The following is a 17,342-nucleotide window of genomic DNA, read 5'->3' on the forward strand; positions in this document are numbered from 1 at the left end:
ATGTCTAATTCACACAGGTTGTTTTCCTCTAAATGCCCTGTCTTCTGTACTGTTCTTTCTTTGTGAGTTGTTTGCAAACTGCACTGTACTGTTTGTGCAGCTCCGTGCATACACAAAGTACTTACGAGCACCCAGCCAGTCACTTCGTGTTTCTCAGGGCCGCCTCGGGTCTGGATAGCCAAGTTTTCCCGGTCCCCAGGTAGAAGCTCCATCCTCTGGACACCATACTGTCCTCGAATTATCTAAACAGAAGGGCAGAAAGGTGTGAGAACTTTGGGGCTTATTTATGCTAGAACTGTTAGGACCATACCTGCACACAGACAAGATCAACACTAGTTTTACACAAATGTGTTTTGTGCAGGAGCAGTGTTTTTTCTAGTGCCAGCATTTCACCTTATCTTCTGTGTACTGCAGCCCCACTACCCCAATGCCTCAGCATCTGCACTGGGGCTGCATTCTCCTTGCCTCAGGAGAATGATAGAGCAGCACGGCTTTCTGGAGTGGACAGTGCTGGGCAGTGGGGTGTGCAAACATACTGTGCACCGACGGTCTCACAGAATTCGTGTGCACGTTCCCAATGGTGTGTTTAGCTCATCAAACGATGCATGTGCTGAACAAGGAGCATTCGGCTGCCTGCAGTTGCTGGTAGCCATGCATCAATCCAGTTCTGCAGGCTGGAGCAGCTGCTTTCTGGCTTGGGACTGGGGGGACGGCAGGAGCTAACTGTTGTCCTTTTTTTTTGAGAGGCTTCCCCGCAACTTTCCTAATGATCACGCTTTTTAGCGTGGCAGTAGCAGAGAACTGAGCATCTGAATGTTGCTCCTGGTATGGGCTCTCCCTGCATGACCTATCCTCTTCCCAACAGGCCAGGGACAGCCCTGCAGGTTTCTGCTGTGGCAAACCAGGCAGTCCCTCCTGGTGGGCACAGCATTCATGAGAGAACAGCAGTGCAGTCGTTCCTCAGTGCTGCGCATCCGAGCCCAGAGCATAGCATGGGGTAAGTGGTGCTCAGCCACTGTTATCACCAGATCAAGCAGTCTCTCGGCCATGAGGATGAGGCCCGAAAAGCAGACCAGCACTGACAGTCAGTGTAAACACAGCATCTGCTTGTAAACAAGCAGAAAATGCTGCCTATGTCATATGCTCACCCGACAGTCTGCTCTGGGTCCCCTATGAATAGAGTTTGCTGTCTCAGAACAAAGCAATCTCTGGGCCAATCTAGTTTTTTCCTCTGTAGTATTCTTAATCTAGTATTGTTTTAGCTTAACTTCCCAAGCGTCCACAAACCTGCGGCATCTGAAGAGGCTACAGGCGCCATGCAGTGGCTCTCAGCCCTACGGCTGGGATCTTCCCTGCTCAAGACTGGTCCCTGCCCTAAGCCAGGTGTTACCAGCGCTGCCAAAATCAGCACACTTCTGGCTAATGGAGATGACTGCCCCGTCAGGTTCCTGTGCCTGACGTGGGCGAGCCGTGTCCAGCCACCTCAGAGTCACTGCCACCAGCAGGGTGACAGCAGGTCAAGGGACATTCCCTGCGTGCTCTGAATACCAGGCACTACCAAGAGAAACGCAAGTTGTGTTCTGCCTCGGGATCAACAAGAGTTTAGAAAAAGATTAAGCAAAGCCAGATGTTTGGGGGTGGACAGAACTGCACAGATAGGAGAACTCACCAAAGATGTGTGTTTCTAAGGAGGGATCTGCTATGGGCTTTATGCCTTCCAGTTTCAGCTGCCTCAGGTTTGCTCTAAGGGCTCCTAGCAGGGCCCTTACCTTGTTCCAGATGAGGACAGGGGTTGGGATGCCCATGACTTCACAGCTCAGGTAGATCTGTGCTCCTGTCACGTTCCAGATGTCCTTAGGAGGGGTCACAATGGAGGGTCCTGCAAAAAGGGAGAAACGCTTTTAAGCAGCGGGTGACTGCAAGTCTGTCTCCTTGCTAGCCTTTTAAGTGGGGCCAGTCACTTCTGACGGGTTTGGAGGATAAGGTGAAGGGGGGCCCTGCTTGGAGCAAAGCTTGCTGGACTGATCCCACATCACAGCACTTCCCTCTCCAAAGCTACACACGTGCATCCGACCTTGAGCTGTTCAAGCTGATGGGCACTTGCCCCAGATGGAAACTCAAGTGTTGAGCGGTTCAGGTGATCAGCCCATCTACTTGCAAGACTGAGGTCAGAGGTAAGATAGTGTTTGTATTCTGTTATCTCAGGAACTGAGCAGGACTTCACAAACGGCAGCCTTTGCTCACCCTGCAGCCGCCAAGTGCATCGTTGATACTCAGCTGGCATGGAGGAGAGGACCCCCCAGGAGACAGGGTGGGTCCCACTCACTCTCCCATGCCACGGAGAGCTTGGCCAGCTTTGCAGCATCCTTTTTCCCAGCATGATTTTATCCACAGCAAAGCCTGTGGCAGCTGGCTAGCAGAATTCAGTGTTACGCTGCTCCTGTTTTACCTGTGTGCCACATTCAGCCAAAGGAGGCTGGCTGGAGGGTGGCAGAGGTCTCCTTGGGGGGGACCTGGGAAGGGACCAGGTGAATACAGAGCTCCCTTTTCCCCAAATTGCTCCAATCCCTGGTTAAACAGGGAGTTGTTTCCAAAGCCAGATGGGAACAGAGCTGTTTTGCAGATCTGGCTGGAGATGTTTACCCCTCGGGCTGGGAAATATTGGAGACGTAACCCGTATCGCAGGAAGGGAAGAATGGCCTTTTCTGTTCAAGGCCTCTTTAGTGGGGTTGTTTTGCAAAATGCAGCTATTAATTCCCCACAATAGAAAGTGCAGACCAAAGGAGCACATAGCGTTTATTTCCACTTATTGATAGCTTGAAGAACACAGCAGATTTTCCCCTTCTGCTCTGAAGATGCAGGCAGTGACAGGAAACTGAAGCTCCCATTAGGCTCCACCAGAAGGCATTTCCTACGCGAACAAGTACTCCAGAGCCAGCCTGACTGAAGCCGCTGGGTATGCTGGCTCACAGACCATGGCTCATTCCCAGCCCCATAAAAGATTTGGGTCCTAATGCTCTTTCTGGGGTCCTGAACATGCACTGACCTCAGCCCTGCACACGCACTCTGCCCTGCAGCCCTCTTGCAGGCAGGGGGGAGCCGGTTCCAGGTGCATCCCCCTGCACCAACATCTTCCAGCAGAAAGCTCGTCTTTTTTCCTCCTCGGGATCTGGGGGCAGATCCACACTGGTATCACCAGCCAGGGGACATCAGCCACCCCTCTGTCTTAGCACAAGGGATGTCAAGGTGGCTCCCCACTCCTGAGCAGCTGATGTGATCCCAGAGAAGTGTTTGCTCTTCTCTTCCAAGACTTCCCTGTCCAGAAACGACTGTACACGGCCTGCTGGTGGGAAGCTGCTAAGAGACCAGGGGTGGCTGCAATCCAAATTCTTTGTTACAGAGGTATCTCAGCCCTGGTTTTAACAGGAGGTAGCTGCGCAGAGGCAGGGAATTTTTATGTGTAGCCTCAGGCGACGGTTAAAACCACACCTAATGATCAGTATGGGCTGGTTTCCTGGCAGACATCACACCCCAGGTGCTCCTCATCTGCACAGAACTGAGTCTCTCTGCTGAGAAAAGGATTTAAGCAGTGTTTCATTACATCGCTTACCCTGTTGTTGGTTGTGCTGCTGCACTAATTGATTCCTGTGCACCGGCCAGGAGAGGGGTGTGTCAGAGTCACAGCACCCTTTCCTGTATGGAAGGGTGCTGGAGTTACCCTTGCTCCGTGTGGCCCAGAGCAGACCCGTACCTCCAGACGGTGCCCAGCTCTGCACTCTCAGCAACACCCCGCTGGAGGTTGTTCCCCCAGGACAACCGTAGCGTAGCACAGTGGGGTGATCCGTGGGGCTACCACCCCGAGCGCGCCCCTGCCCGCAGCACTGCCTGGCCCCCGCGCAGCAGCAGGGCTGTCCCCAGCCCAGGGTATCGCCGTCCCCACCACGGGGCCACCTCAGGTCACGCACTCTGCTCCCCTTCCCCAGCGCGGCCGTTTCCTGCACAGCCCTGCTGTTCTTTTTCTGGTGTCCCTTGAACAATAGGGACAATAAGGCGCTTGGCAGCTCCGGTGGGACCCGGATGTCCCCAGGCGGCTTAGCTCACCCCACGCTCTGCGAGGACCTCCAGCAGATGTGCACCCACCACAGCCGCCTGCTGCTGCTGCTGCCTTCTGCTCCAGCCACGCAAAACCCTCCACATGCAAGGTGCCCTTCCTAGGGCAGAGCTTGGGGCCCGTCCCCAGAAGCAGGGCTACGTTTGCCCCTGTATGACACCGTCCTCTTTATCACCAGTCACTGGGGTTCTCCATGAGGCAGGAGAAACACAGCTGCCCCCAAATGATCACCATCTCCCACCGCAGAAAAGAAGAGATCCTGATTCTGACGTTAAAAGCCAGGTGGATTTTAAGGCACTGTCATGCTCTTCCAGAATCTGGCTCAATTCTTCCCTGGTTGGGAGCTGGCAGCATTCAACGCACCACTAAGTCCACTGCCTGAGGTGTCTCAGTCTCGGCTGCCACTGAGTTTCCCCCTCTGCCCAGGGCCCGGACACCCTCTGCCCGGGGATGTTTGCTCGCCCTGCCAGGAGCAGGTCATGCCAGGATTATTCTGCAGCAACTGCTGGCAGGGGAAAAGAGAGAGGGAATTTCTGCCCCCCTCCTGGGCGAGGAGAAATTGTTTATCCTCCCTGTAAAGGGAATTGCCTGCACAGCTTCACAGCGAAGCTCCGGCTGGCTCGGCACACAGCCCCAGCGCAGCCAGAGCCTGGCCGTTACGAGGCAGCCCCGAGCTCGAGATGTACATCCTGATCTAGCCAGGAGGAATGTGAGACGCTCCCTTTGGCTGCAAAATGAACTGGGAGCATTCACAGGCCTCCGCCTCTATCCGGTGCAGCCCTGAGGCCGGGAAGGAATGCACATCCGGAGGGATGCAACAGTGTCATGGGAAGAGTCAGTGTGGTCTCTGGGGATATTTGACTTAAATCCAGACAGCCAAAATGCTAGAGTTGGGCTTCTTCCTCCACTAAAAATAAATGAGAAAGGCCAAGAAGTCAGCAGATCTAAAGTCAAATCACGACAGGCCACAGCAGTAGCTGGACTCCCACCGCAGCGAGCTGACACCCAGCTGCATGGCAGCCACCCTGCTCACTGCCTGTTTTGGTCCCACTCACGCTCTCTCCCACAGCCCCCCGAAGCAGCCAGAGAGGGACAGGGGACACGGCAACCCACCACAACAGGAGAGGGAGGGGGTGCCTCTGCCTTGCAGGGACTTCGGAAGATGTGAGGACATTCCCTCCTGCAAGTCACCCCTCCTGCCTCGGGGGTCCTTGTGAAGGGAGCAAGGCCACCATGTGCTCAGCAGGACTGGAAACAAGCCCACCTTGTACAGAGCAGATGACAATTCCTGCCAGCAAGAAGCCTCCTGGCCCTCACCCTACAGCCTGCATCTTAGAGGCCTTGCTGCTCTACCTGCAGCACTGCCCACAAAGGGGAACGTTTCTCCGTCCGCTTCCTTCGGGCTGGGGACTTGTGAGTTGCACCTGCTGACGAAAATGGTCACCACCATCAATGCGGCTGAGTGGCCTCTGCTCCCCGGCAGGGACGGAGCCAGGGGCACTGTGGATGTACAGGATGCTCCCGGCCGGTACGTGCCCTGACGGCACAGGACCTCCTTGGCCAAGAGGACAGCGCAGGCTGTTGATGGAGATCAGCTGCTCCCCGCAGGCACTTCAGGCATTTCCTCCCTGCTCTGCCCATTGTTCGTAAGACAAACAGCTCTCCCTGGCCCGGGAAGGGGCTTATCTACAGAGCCAGCGAGCTCATTCACCCCGGGAGAGGAGCCTGAAAGCACAGGGATTGTTTTTTCTGCAGATCACAGGGAGCTGACAGCCTGCGTTATGTCAAAAGCAGCAGCCGGACAGGAGTTCCCATTGCTGTTAAGTAGTTGCTTTTCTGCCACAGCAGCATGCGGCAGAGCCTGCGATTTACTCGATGACACTATCATTTGGCATCTGTTCCCGACACCCCTCCCGCGCCGGGCACCTCTTCTCGGCTCAGCCACAGCAGGCAGAGATCCAGCATCTCCCAGCCCTTCCACCTGCCCCTCACTGGTACCAGGCTGGTCTATCACAGCTCAGGGTTAGCTGGTCCTCGCTGATCTTCCTTTGGTGTCCACACACTCACACACACAAATAAATCACAGCCCTGCAAGCAGAGCAATAACTGTTTTGCTAACATCAAGGGGGCTACAGGGATGTCACTAAAGGCTCGACATGAAGCACTGTGGGGTATGCCCTGGCGCTTGGATGTGAGTGGGAAGTCCCGACCATGAACACACGAAGCTGTGTACCACAGGCTGAAGTTCGCGTGGGCGCCAGCCTGGTTCCCAGCCAGCCGTCCTGAGCCCTGCATCGCTGTGCCATAGCCCCGGGTGAAACACAGACTGGGAACACTCCCCGGGAGACAGCAAATCAAAGCAAAAGCTAGACATGGTTCACCCTCACAAGCTTTTGCAAGTCTGAAAATAGACCCACTCCAGTCTCCTAAGTTGCTGGGAAAGTATTTTCCCTTCAAAATTACTTTATATGGAGAAGGGGAAACCTTCCGTAAGCAGCACCTACTCATTCCAGCTGGCACGGCCTCAGCTGCTCCCTCCCAGGTCAGTGCTCTGCAAGAGGCAGCAGCAGATGGGAAGTGCAAGCAGCTTCTGTCCTTCCCCATTCCCAAAGCTGCCTGCTGCTTTCTGGCAGATTTACAAGCATCCTCCTTTACCTCTTTCTGAAGGCATTTCTCCCCCTCCTTTAACCTGGCCTTGAAGAGACTAAGGAGTTACAGAACGAAGCTCCGAGACATCCAGACCAAGGGAGATGCTGGATGCTTAGCCTGTTCCGATGCTCCCACTCAGACTTCAGCAGCCCAATGACCCTGGAAAGGCTGCAAACGTGAACACAGCTTTGCCCCAAGCCTTGGAGACTAAAGGCTGAGTCAGCGTGAGGCAGGGCCCCAGGCCACCATCTATCTGCCATGGATCTCCTCCTGCTTCCCATCCCACCAAGCTCAGCACGGAGCAGACTGGTACAGCTGGAAATCCCACCCCTGCTGTTTTACCATGGTTCGGGCATGCTGCCTTCAGAAACCTTGTGCATGGCTGCTTATCGGTCTTCCGTGGGGTTTACATACAGGTGGGAGGGAGAACAGGGCGGCACTGCAAAGAACAAAACCCCAAGCCCTTTCCCCCTTACCTAGCACGCAGGATGGGTCTGCGCTGGCCCCGGCGTTGTGCCCAGAGAAAAGGCTGCGCCTCTGCATGCCTCGTGCCTAGCTCAGTGCTCTGCCGCATCCAGCAGCGTCCTCAACGCAATCCGAATCTCAAAGCTGGGGTAATGTGGGGGCCAACGAGACTGAGGCTGCTCTGAAGCTCAGCTGCAAGCTTATAACCACACTTACGCCTGGAAACAGCCAAATGGGGAAAGGGCAAGCCCTCTGAGCAGAGATGACGCTGCCCTTGCTAGCAGACTGCCACAAGCCAACCTCTCTCCTGCCTTTTCCCCCTGTCCTGCCCTTTCTTCCCAGTTCTCCCCTTCCTTTTGCCAGTCTCTGCAGTATGCTGTCCCTGGGGTCAAACAGGCAGTAGCTTTCGGCAAACATGCTTGGTGCTTCCCAGCCATATCTGGATACGTATTTGGGTTTTTTTGTCCCGGATCTCCCCGACAAGCTCTATCAAGAAACTTCTCTCCTCCCGCCATCACCTCCTCTCTTCTCTTCATGTGACCTTGGCTGAGTTTTACTAAGAAAACTGTCATTGTGGCACAAGGAGGACCACGAGCTAAAGCCTGGAAAGAATGTGAAAAGCTTCCAGTGGGAGACACAGAAACAAGGCATGGCAGCAGTTATGCATGGAAAAGCAAGTAGGGCTTTCAAAAGCCTGCCCTGATTAGACTTGTTATGTGGTAATCTCCTATTTAGTATGAACCTCAATCAACCTCAGCTCAACAAAGGATTAAACGCATTTTTTTAAACAGAGCATGCCTTTCCAGCAACAGAAAGAACAAACATGGGGAGGAATTTGCTGATCTGTAATCATTCCTTCCTAGTGATTTTGGACATGCTATGATGATTGAGAATGAAGACACAGGTGAAATATGGGATCCTCTTGGGCAGTGGAGGTATTTGCATAGTTCCCGGCATACTGGTGCTCTCAAAGACTCTGAGCTGCCAAGTAATATATTAAACAGCTTCCCTAACAAGATTTTAGCACAGTAACCATAAAAACTCAAGCTCCAATGAACCAAAACCTTTTCAAATAACTAAATGCCTTTTAAGGAGGAATTTATGGCCTATCCTACAACAAGTGGAAAAAACCAAAGTTACTGATGAATTTTAAAAATACAAGCATAAAGCTTCAGCCCTAGAAACTCTGTCTCAAAATCCCAATGCACCATGTGCTGGAAAAGCAAGCACCACACCGAATCACATCACATCCCCACGCCACACTCCCTCTGAAAGGACCCCGTGGTACAAACCAAGAGGTGTAACCCCACCACGCACCTGCGCAGCCCTGCTCTGCCACAGGCTCTCTGGACACAGCACAAAAATGCTGCCAAGATCCACCTGCAAATGCAACGCTTTCCTTTGCGGTGGGAGAAAGTAGGTGACAAGCCCCCCCCTCCCAGCTGATGCAGAAACCCACACCAGCTTCGCAGGAGAATTAGGGAACTCAGTTCATTTCCAACCACACATGACTTAGCAAAAACTTTTCAAAATCTCTCTCTCCACAGCAAAGAAGAAATCACTCATAAAATGTGGATATTCTTTTAAGTCCCTTAAACTCCAGGAAAGCAAAAGCGTGAGGAAAGAACTAAAGCAATTTTAGCCACTTGTTAACTAACAAGCACAAATCCAGAAGAGTTTCTTGCAAAATGTGATCGGATATGAACTATGCTCTCTGGTGTCTGAAAGAGTTGGGAGCCTTTGAATTTAAGGCAGCTGTATCAGGAGAAGATGAGCCAACGTCAGTGATAACAGCAGCCTGCCATCTCCCAGAAGGTTCTCCCCCAAATCCCTGTTTCTGCTCTACTCCGGCAGTGAATTAAAAAAAAAAAAACAAACAACCAAATCACCTTCAAAACTAAAATATTTCTGGCAAAGCCTCAACAGCTGAATTTGGATGGAATAAGCCAACAGATGTGATTTATGTTTCTTGTTTTAAAATTGACCTGTGGGAACTCGGCACCTCTTTGTTTGCAGCGCAGATGTAGCTTTATGGGACACTGAGGCACCAGCAAAGCAAAACCATTGCTGGGGTAAAGTGGCAGGAATCTAGGGGGGGTGTACCTGCCCCTGGGGCTGCCAGTCTCCACGAGAGCCTGGCAGCCACAATCCTATGTCCATCAGCCCATTTTTTAAGCCCTGTGGACAGCCAAGAAACCTTGCACCCACCTTTTCCTGAGCCCCAGAGCTGGGTGGCACCTTAGCAAAAAAACCCTTCTAGGAGGGATGCTGTCTGGGCTTCTGGCAAGCCAAAACGATACCCCTCTGGGGGGACAGCTCAGCTCCGGTGGCTGGGATCTCTTTGCTGGTGAAAGAGAGATTTAGGCAAGTTTAGCACTGGTTACAGTCAGCTTTAAAAGAATCTCTCTCCTGGTCCTGCTGTTCACAAGCTCTGCAGCCTGCGGGATGGATCCTGTAAGGTGCTGAGCCCTCATCACCACAGGGCAAACCCCTGCACGTTCCCAACGCTGGAAAAAGACTTCCATGGGCCACAGAGATTCAAGCCATGTTCAGATCAATAGAAATAAAGCAGGCTGCTTGGCGAGGCAGCAAATCTACCCTTCACCCAGAGAGGCCCTGAGCTTCTACCTGCGGGAGGTCTTTGTAGGTAGGTACAAAGCAGCACCAGTTCCCTGGAGGGTGAAACGCTGTCCTCTGATGTCCGCCGAGAGCCGCTTTGTGGGACGCTGCATTTGGGCAAGAACAGGCACTTGGCTTCCACCAAGAGAGAAGTGAGCATAAAATATAGACAAAGCCTTGACTGACAACGGCAAAACAACCTGGAGACCCCAACCCTGCTGGAACAAGTATCAGGGACTTCAAACCATAAGGCCTTTGGGCTGTAATGAGGCAACTTCAGCAGTATTTCCAGCAGCCACGACATGTCCCTCGAAGCAGGTATTTGCTGGTAGCTAACAATAAGACAGACTTGGGGGTATTCGTCCCTTCTTGTGCTGGTTAGGCAACAAGTCCGTGCCTGGTATTTTTCAGCTCAGCAGGATCGTCATGCCAAAAATCCTGCCAGCTTTTTGATGGGGGTTGGTGCTTTGAGGTTGTTTTCTGCCTGAGCTGAGCCACGCAACCCGAATTCTTCATGCCAGTTGGCTTTGCATGGCAGTGGCTACCATGGTCCTCCTGCCCCAGCTCCTAGCTGGCCGTAAACAGCCTCAGTGTGTGCACTGCAAAATTAATTTCAGCCTAAATTACTGAAGCCACCAACTCCATAAGAGGCTTTTCTGAACATCTGCGCACAGCCGGGTGACGGCAGCGGGCAGCTCCCCGGCAGCCTCCCCTCCTGCTGAGGGGACCACCAGAGGTGGCACCTCCGACCGCCTGTACCTGCCCCGCCAGCAGGCTTCTGCTTTGTGTCCGGGCCTGCCCTGCCTGCAAGAGCTGGCGGCAGAGCCGAGCGTAGCCATGCATATTCATCGGCAGAGAGCAAAGGGCCGATCCATTCAAAAGCAATGCTGGAAAGCAGCTGGAAAACTTCACAGCATCCATCTCCTGCACGGCCTCAGCACTGGGATTAGCTACAAAGAGGCTGCTGGGGCACGAGGGTAGAGATGGGATGCGGGTAGTGGCTCCCTGGCAGGGAGCTGGGCAAACCCCGAGCCAGCTGTGAGTGCAAGCGTGAGGGCACAGCACCAGCCCAGCGGGGAGGGAGCACGGCGTCGCTGCCTGCTACCCCGGAGCTGACGCAGCACCACCAGCAGCCAGGCAGGCTCAAGGAGCTGGGAATAAAGTAGGGTGCCTTTTTCCAGCCATTCCCAACAGTCCTCCTGCCCACGTGCAATCTGCTCCAGCAAGGACTGGCTGGATCCCTGCACCTGCCAAATGCAGGTATAGTAAGGGTTATTTCCATCCTCTCAAACTCTTCTCAACTGTGTCTTCCTTTGCCCTCCAGCAGGAAGTTTTGGCTGCAACGGAAATACCTTTTTCTGCATGGCTTCACTATTTTTGTACAAAGAACACAGGCATCAGATCCGAGAGGTCTGGGAAACAAGCAGCAGAAAGAGAATCCCAAGGACAAGGTCAAGGCGAATTACGTAGGGCCGAGAATTGGTTCCTTCCTTTTGCTATTTAACAACAAAGAAACATCCAAGCTGTTCCCAGTCAGTGGGCAGTACCTCTTAGCAAGCAAAAACTGCCGAGCATTGCACAGAAAACCCTGCAATAGGCACCGTGGTGAATACGGAAAGCTCAACTGGACATGCATTTGGTCAGCTTTGTCAAATATAATTTTAATGAACTTTTATCCCCCTGGAAATGTATCTATGGCGGAAAAAGCTGCATGTCTCAAGGGGTATTTTGCATGTTAAGCCTTATGTAGCCCAGTGCTTTGTTTCCAGGCTGCTTTACTCAGGCCCGCATGGTGTTGCCTATAACCAATCAGTAGGACTGCCCCTCCTAGCAGGTGTACCTCCTTCAGACCCTTTGAATACTGCTATATATGGGACAGAGAGAGACAAGGCGAGAGAGGGGGTATGAAATGCAACCCCAGTTAACCAAGGAATAGGAGCCCAAGTCTTTTAATTGCTTGTGGCTGATCCCTGTGTCTCAAGCACATATTTTAAGGCAGAAGCAGAGGAGGTAGCTGCAGTAAGACTCACTCCCACCTTGCCTGGGAGGTGAGGTTTGAGCAAACAGTGGCAGGAATCAAGAAAGGGATAAACCAGCAGCGTTTGCTCCATTTGCATCTGTCCGTGTCCTGTCTCCTGCCCTGCCACCCCCAGCGTGTCGTAGTGTAGGGTGTGTGAGGAGGAGCATCTACCAATAAGCCGTTCCTGACACGTTCCTTTCTTCCACAGGATGCCCCATCTCCAGCTGCCGCCTCTCCTGCAGACGACAGCAAAGGCCAACAGCAGTGGCAGCCCTGCAGTTTCTCCTCCTCAGGACCAGCTTTCATACGGGATGTGCAAAACGAGCCCTCCCTCTCCAGCTCCACTTGGGGGAAAAAAAAAAAAAAGAGCAATCACACACAGTCAGGACGTGCTGCTGGAAACATGGTTTTCCGGATCTCTTCTCAGACTTTCTGGATCTTCTCAGACGCGATCCCGATAGTCCAGCGAGTGCATGCAGACACCTCAGAGCCCATCTGCCAGGAGCAGGAAGCCCAAGTCCCCTGTCCCCCAAGGACTTCTTTTTGTGCAAAAGCTGTCACACAAATGACTGATGCAGGCAGGATCCTGCCTGTTTGTAGTCTCCCTGTGCAGGACCCCACCCTAGACAGCACCTTAAGGAGATCACATCCCCTTGTGGCGGGAAATGGCAAAAGCCAGAACTTCCACAGCATTTAAGGTTCTTTTAGAAACCCAGAAAAGTGCTGTCTCCTATCTGGAAAGATACTAAAAGAGCCTCTGCCCTGCGGGGTTGATGGGATGGATGTCCTCTCCTGCCATTGTTTCAAAATCAGTGTGGAGATTACAACTGCCCTCCCCTCGCCACCCAACAGTCCTAACTGCCAGGAGGCCCTGAGGGCTACAGAAATACTTCCAGATGTCTACCACGTGTGTGGGCTGAGTCCCTGCCTCAGCTGCAAGCTACAGAGCAATGCGTATCACCAGAAGAAGGTCCACAGCACGATGAAGGTTCTCGCAGCTGAGGGAAGTCTCAGAAGAGTTAGTTGCGACACCACTGCTGAGCAGCCCACATCCCTCCTGCTCCCTTCCCCAAGATGCTGAGTCAGAGCTCTCCCAGCAGCAGAATCCAAAAGAAGAGCGGCTCCCCAGAGTGACAGAGGAAGGGACATTTTGCTTGGCACCACATGCTCCAGCAAAGTTCTTAAACAACAGGTAACAGCCTGCAAAGGTGTCTCGCTGCACATTTGCACATCTGAAGGGACCTTTTCCAAGGAAGGGACATAGTTTGTGCATGGAGTGGCTGTCCCGCACTGTGGCCCTCTTCAGAGAAGCTGCCACTGTGATGACCAGAGGATGGAGAAAGTTTCGTGGGAGCTGTTTGAGGCTGGCGGGTCGGTGGCCTCCCACCATCCTGCCTAGTGGCTCATATTTGCGTTGACCTGATCACACTCTGTCTCCATAGTCTGGGTCAAAGCCCCAGCAGGCCAAGCCAGCATCCTCTCTGGCATGGACACAAGGAAGTGCAGCCAAGGGTTGGGGCAGTAGCTTACAATATGAGTATCAATACCTGTTTTGCCACGAACTCCTGGGTGACTTTGGGCAAGACAAGTGAGAACGCAACCCTCTTCTCAAATACACACATGAAGCGTGACCTCAGACATCTTTCAAACACATCTGCTCACTCGATCTGGGCTGGCAGGGCCAAGAAGCAGCATGCATTTTTGGGACTGCTGTGACCTCCTCCTGAGTGCGCTGGGCAGGAAGGGCTCCTTCCAAATGCTAGGCTAGATGGAGGCCCGGACAGAGGCCGTTCTCGGCTTATCCCACATTGGCCTGAGAGCTGAAGCTCCTTCCCTCCAGGAGTTAACGCTCTGTACCACAATGTTTCTGGCTAATATATAAGCCTGATGTTTTACACAAGGTTTGTGAAAAGCCACGCAGGGCATTTAATGGGCAACATCAAAGTGCATAACCCAATCTTTACCCAGTCTTTCACGCTCTCCTTGGGAGTTTCAGGAACATTGTTTTGCAAGACATACTTGGCCTCAGTTATGGGAAGAAAGAGAAGGAGGAGGTGGAGGTTGTGACCCTACACATACTGTGTTTATGAAAACACTCCTCCACCAAAATGGCATTGGCGCTGCAATATTGTCCTTGAGACATTCAGCAAATGGCTTGTGTGCTATGTCCCACCCCTCCCTCCCTCCCTCCCTCCCTCCCAGCAAAACCCCCTCTCCTAACTGCTCGCCTCCAGCGAGCTCGGAAGCCAGGATTTCTAGTTGAGGCTCCGCAGCACAACGATTTCTTCCTTGAGCACCATCCCTAAGCAAAAGCTTGGGAAGAACTGAGCTCCTGGCTGGAAATGCTGCAAGTGCAAACCACTATATGCAGCTCACAGGAAAAGTCACTGCTTGTTTTCATTTTGAACCAAAGCAAGCCAGTGAATGTTGGCTCTGAATTTCTGTGGCTTTCACATCCATTTAATCATTTCCTTTTCTCACTGTTTGCAATCTTCCTCTGCCAAACCCTCCCCTGGATGGCTCAATCCTTTTGTCCCATGTCACAGCATCCCAAACTGCAGGCAAAGTATGAAAAGAAGGGCAGGGTAGTTCTAGCACAGCTGGAAGCCAAGAGTGGCTAAGTTTCTCTGCGTTTCTGGGGCTGGTCTAAAGTCTTACTCCAAGTTTAGGCAGCATCATCCGACTGGGACTCTCGAGTCCATTTAAGGTGGTTTTGAAATCATCTGGACTTTACAAACAAGCATCCCGCTGGGACACAACAGCATGAGGAGCACTCGGGACCAGCTTTTCCACCGTGAAGTCAGACAGCACAGCCGCACACCTACCCTCCCGAACCGCGCCCGCCGCCCCGCCCGCCCCGCACCGCTCCCCGCCCTTCCCCGAGCGCCCCGTCCGGGCCGCCCCGCACCGCTCCCGCCCGTCCCGCGCCGCCGCCCCGCACCTTGCTCGCAGGCTCCCTTGCTGCGCTGGCTGATGGCGGGCTCGCCGCGGCTCTGGGCGCGCAGGCTGGCGGCGCGGAGCTGGCAGCCGCTGCCGTAGGTGAGCCCGTCGCTGCCGCACACCGGGTAGCGGCTCTTACAGAGGCAGACACCGGGCGGGGCGGCGGCGGCGGCGGCAGAGGGGGGTCCCGGGGCCGGGCCGCCCTTCGCCTTGCGGCGCTGGCGGCTCTTCACGCACTCGAGGCCGGGGGCGCAGCGCCCCCCCGCAGCCCCGCCGCCGCCGCAGGCCTCGCCCTCGCCGCGGCCGCACTGCCAGCAGCAGCCGCAGGCGTCCCGCACCCGGCCCAGCGGGCAGCCCCGCGGCGGCAGCGCCGGGCACCGCGCCGCCTCGCAGGGCCCGCAGCCGCCCGCCGCCGCCGCAGCGGGCACCGCCAGCGCCGCCAGCAGCAGCAGCTGCAGCAGCAGCGCGGAGGGCGGCATGGCAGCACGGCGCCGCCCGCCCCCGGCAGGCACTTAAGCCGCGGCGGGGGAAACCCCTCCCCGGCGGCGCCGGCCCGGCCCCGGCCACGGCCACCGCCCGCCGCCCTCCCGTGGCCGCCGGCCGCTCCGCACCGCCGGCCTCGGCCCCTTCGTGTGCTGTCCCGGCTGCCCCTCAGCGCTGGCATCAGGTTGGTCCCCTCTCGTCCTGCCACCCGCCCGTGCTCAGCTCACAGCCGTCAGCTGCGAGGGGCTGCAGAGGCCCCGCTGAGCCCGAGAGACGGGTCCCGGTTTCCTGCGGGAGTGGGGACGAGAGAGAAAAGGGAGCTGTCAGGTTTCGTTTGTACACACTTGGGACAAAGTTGTTGCCCGCTGCCTTTCACCCTGGCTTGTGGCACCTGCCCCGGGATGGCTCCTGAGGGGTCCCCACGGGGCTGTTGCCACCAGGAGAAACTGGGAATATTCCTCGGGCAGCGCTGGGCGATGCTGCTTGAGTCTGTCGGGACTGTGCCTGGAAAGTGCAGCACCCCAAGGCATCACGGTGCTGCTGTTAAACCCCTCGGGCGGAGGGTGGTGGGGCGGCTGTGGGGGCTTCATCTTGTGCAGGGCAGTCCAGGCTGAAGCGATGCTCAGCCCTGGTGCTGCCGGGGCCTGCGTGGCAGGTGCTGCTTTGGCACGTTGGAGTGGAGGACGGAGGTAGTCCACGTCCCTTGCTGTGAAACTGGGGGATGCAGCACTGGCCGGTATGGGTTGCCAGCGGCTGAGCCCTGCCGAGTGGCCCCCGGCTCACCGTGTCCCTTCCCATGTAGAGCAGCTGTGGGCCGTGAGTCAGGCCAGCCGGCTGAGAGGGGCTGCAAGTTCCCCACGCTCCCAAATCTGCTCTGGAGGGATTAACCGTGCTTGTTCAGCTGCCGACATTGTGGGAATGGGCTTCTGCCGCATGCTTCCTTGGCTCCCTGGGGCCCACCATGGGACGTTCCTCCTGGGACATCATGGCATGTGCATACATTTCCTTGGATTTCTCCATTCCCCTCACCCTGGAAGTACTCCGTGCTGTTCTTCTGGGAGAAGGGCCGCCCTCATAAGCAAGCACTACGCAAAACTCCAGGGGTTTGACACATGGGGGGGGTTGTGGTGGTTTTTTTTTTTTTGCATGGGTAAGTCACTGTAGAAGTGATGAAACAGGGTGAAATAGCCAAAGTATGGATGGACACACCTGTCAAACCCAGTTCTAGCTATGAAAACATTTTGCACAGTTCACGTCTTTCCTCTGTGTCCTGCCAGTTGCCAGGCACCTCCCTCACGGGCCCTCAGATTCCTTTTTGTCAGATGGTCACAAGCCCTGATACCTCTTGGGCAGAGAACCGCAGGGTGCTAAAGGAACCTGCAGTAGCTTACCAGAGCGAGCCTTTCTGACATGAAGTCACTGTCAGCAGTCCAGTTGGCAGGAGGAAAAATGTAGCTCCGAAAGGAAGAAGGACATCAAGGCGTTTCCTCTCTCCCCTCGCATCTTTTCATTCCTGTGCCGAACAGGAGGCGAGTGCCCTCCTCTCTGCTTGGAGCAGTTTTTCCTCCCAAGGAGGAGGCGTTAGTTCATACTTTGGTGCAGAAGGACCTCTAGTGTCCCGTCGTAGCTCATGCTCTGGTCTCACAGCTCTAGCTCGGTATTTCTTGATCTCAGGACCTTCCTGTGTGCTGTGGAGGGAGATAAGGTCCCCATAGTGTGTGCGGGGAAGTGGCTGGGAAAGACAGGCTGGCTTGCTCCTCCCCGGGGAGAAGCCAATTACTGTATGCCCCAGGTTCGCCTTGCTTTGCTTCCGCGGCTCCTCCACAGCCTTTTTTCTTCATCCCAGGGGCCTCTGTGTGCCTTTTTGTGCACCACAGGCTGCTCCACTCAAATATATTAAATGCTTCTGGTGTCTCAGTAACGAATGTTCCACTGTGTTTCAGTGAACACCAGTATAAAGCTGTAGATTCATGTTGTGCTTCTTGGGACTTTTGTAGAGTGCCCCACCAAAATCTGTGCTTAGTATTCAGCAGCATAAAATTTTCTTAAGCAGAT

General features: G+C 54.5%; 1 protein-coding gene across 1 annotated transcript in view; it reads right to left on the reverse strand.

Annotated features, from left to right (window-relative positions):
* Positions 1-15,283, reverse strand: part of IGFBP7 (insulin like growth factor binding protein 7) — an 18,125-nt gene extending 2,842 nt beyond the window's left edge. The window contains exons 1-3 of the mRNA XM_075149540.1: positions 14,806-15,283; positions 1,770-1,879; positions 126-242 (exon numbers count right to left, since the gene is read on the reverse strand). Of these exons, the coding sequence (XP_075005641.1) occupies positions 126-242; positions 1,770-1,879; positions 14,806-15,283 (705 nt within the window). The remainder of the gene's footprint in view (positions 1-125; positions 243-1,769; positions 1,880-14,805) is intronic.
* Between the last annotated feature and the right edge of the window lie 2,059 nt (positions 15,284-17,342).

Source organism: Calonectris borealis, chromosome 4 (assembly GCF_964195595.1).
Source record: "Calonectris borealis chromosome 4, bCalBor7.hap1.2, whole genome shotgun sequence".
Lineage (NCBI taxonomy): Eukaryota > Metazoa > Chordata > Aves > Procellariiformes > Procellariidae > Calonectris > Calonectris borealis.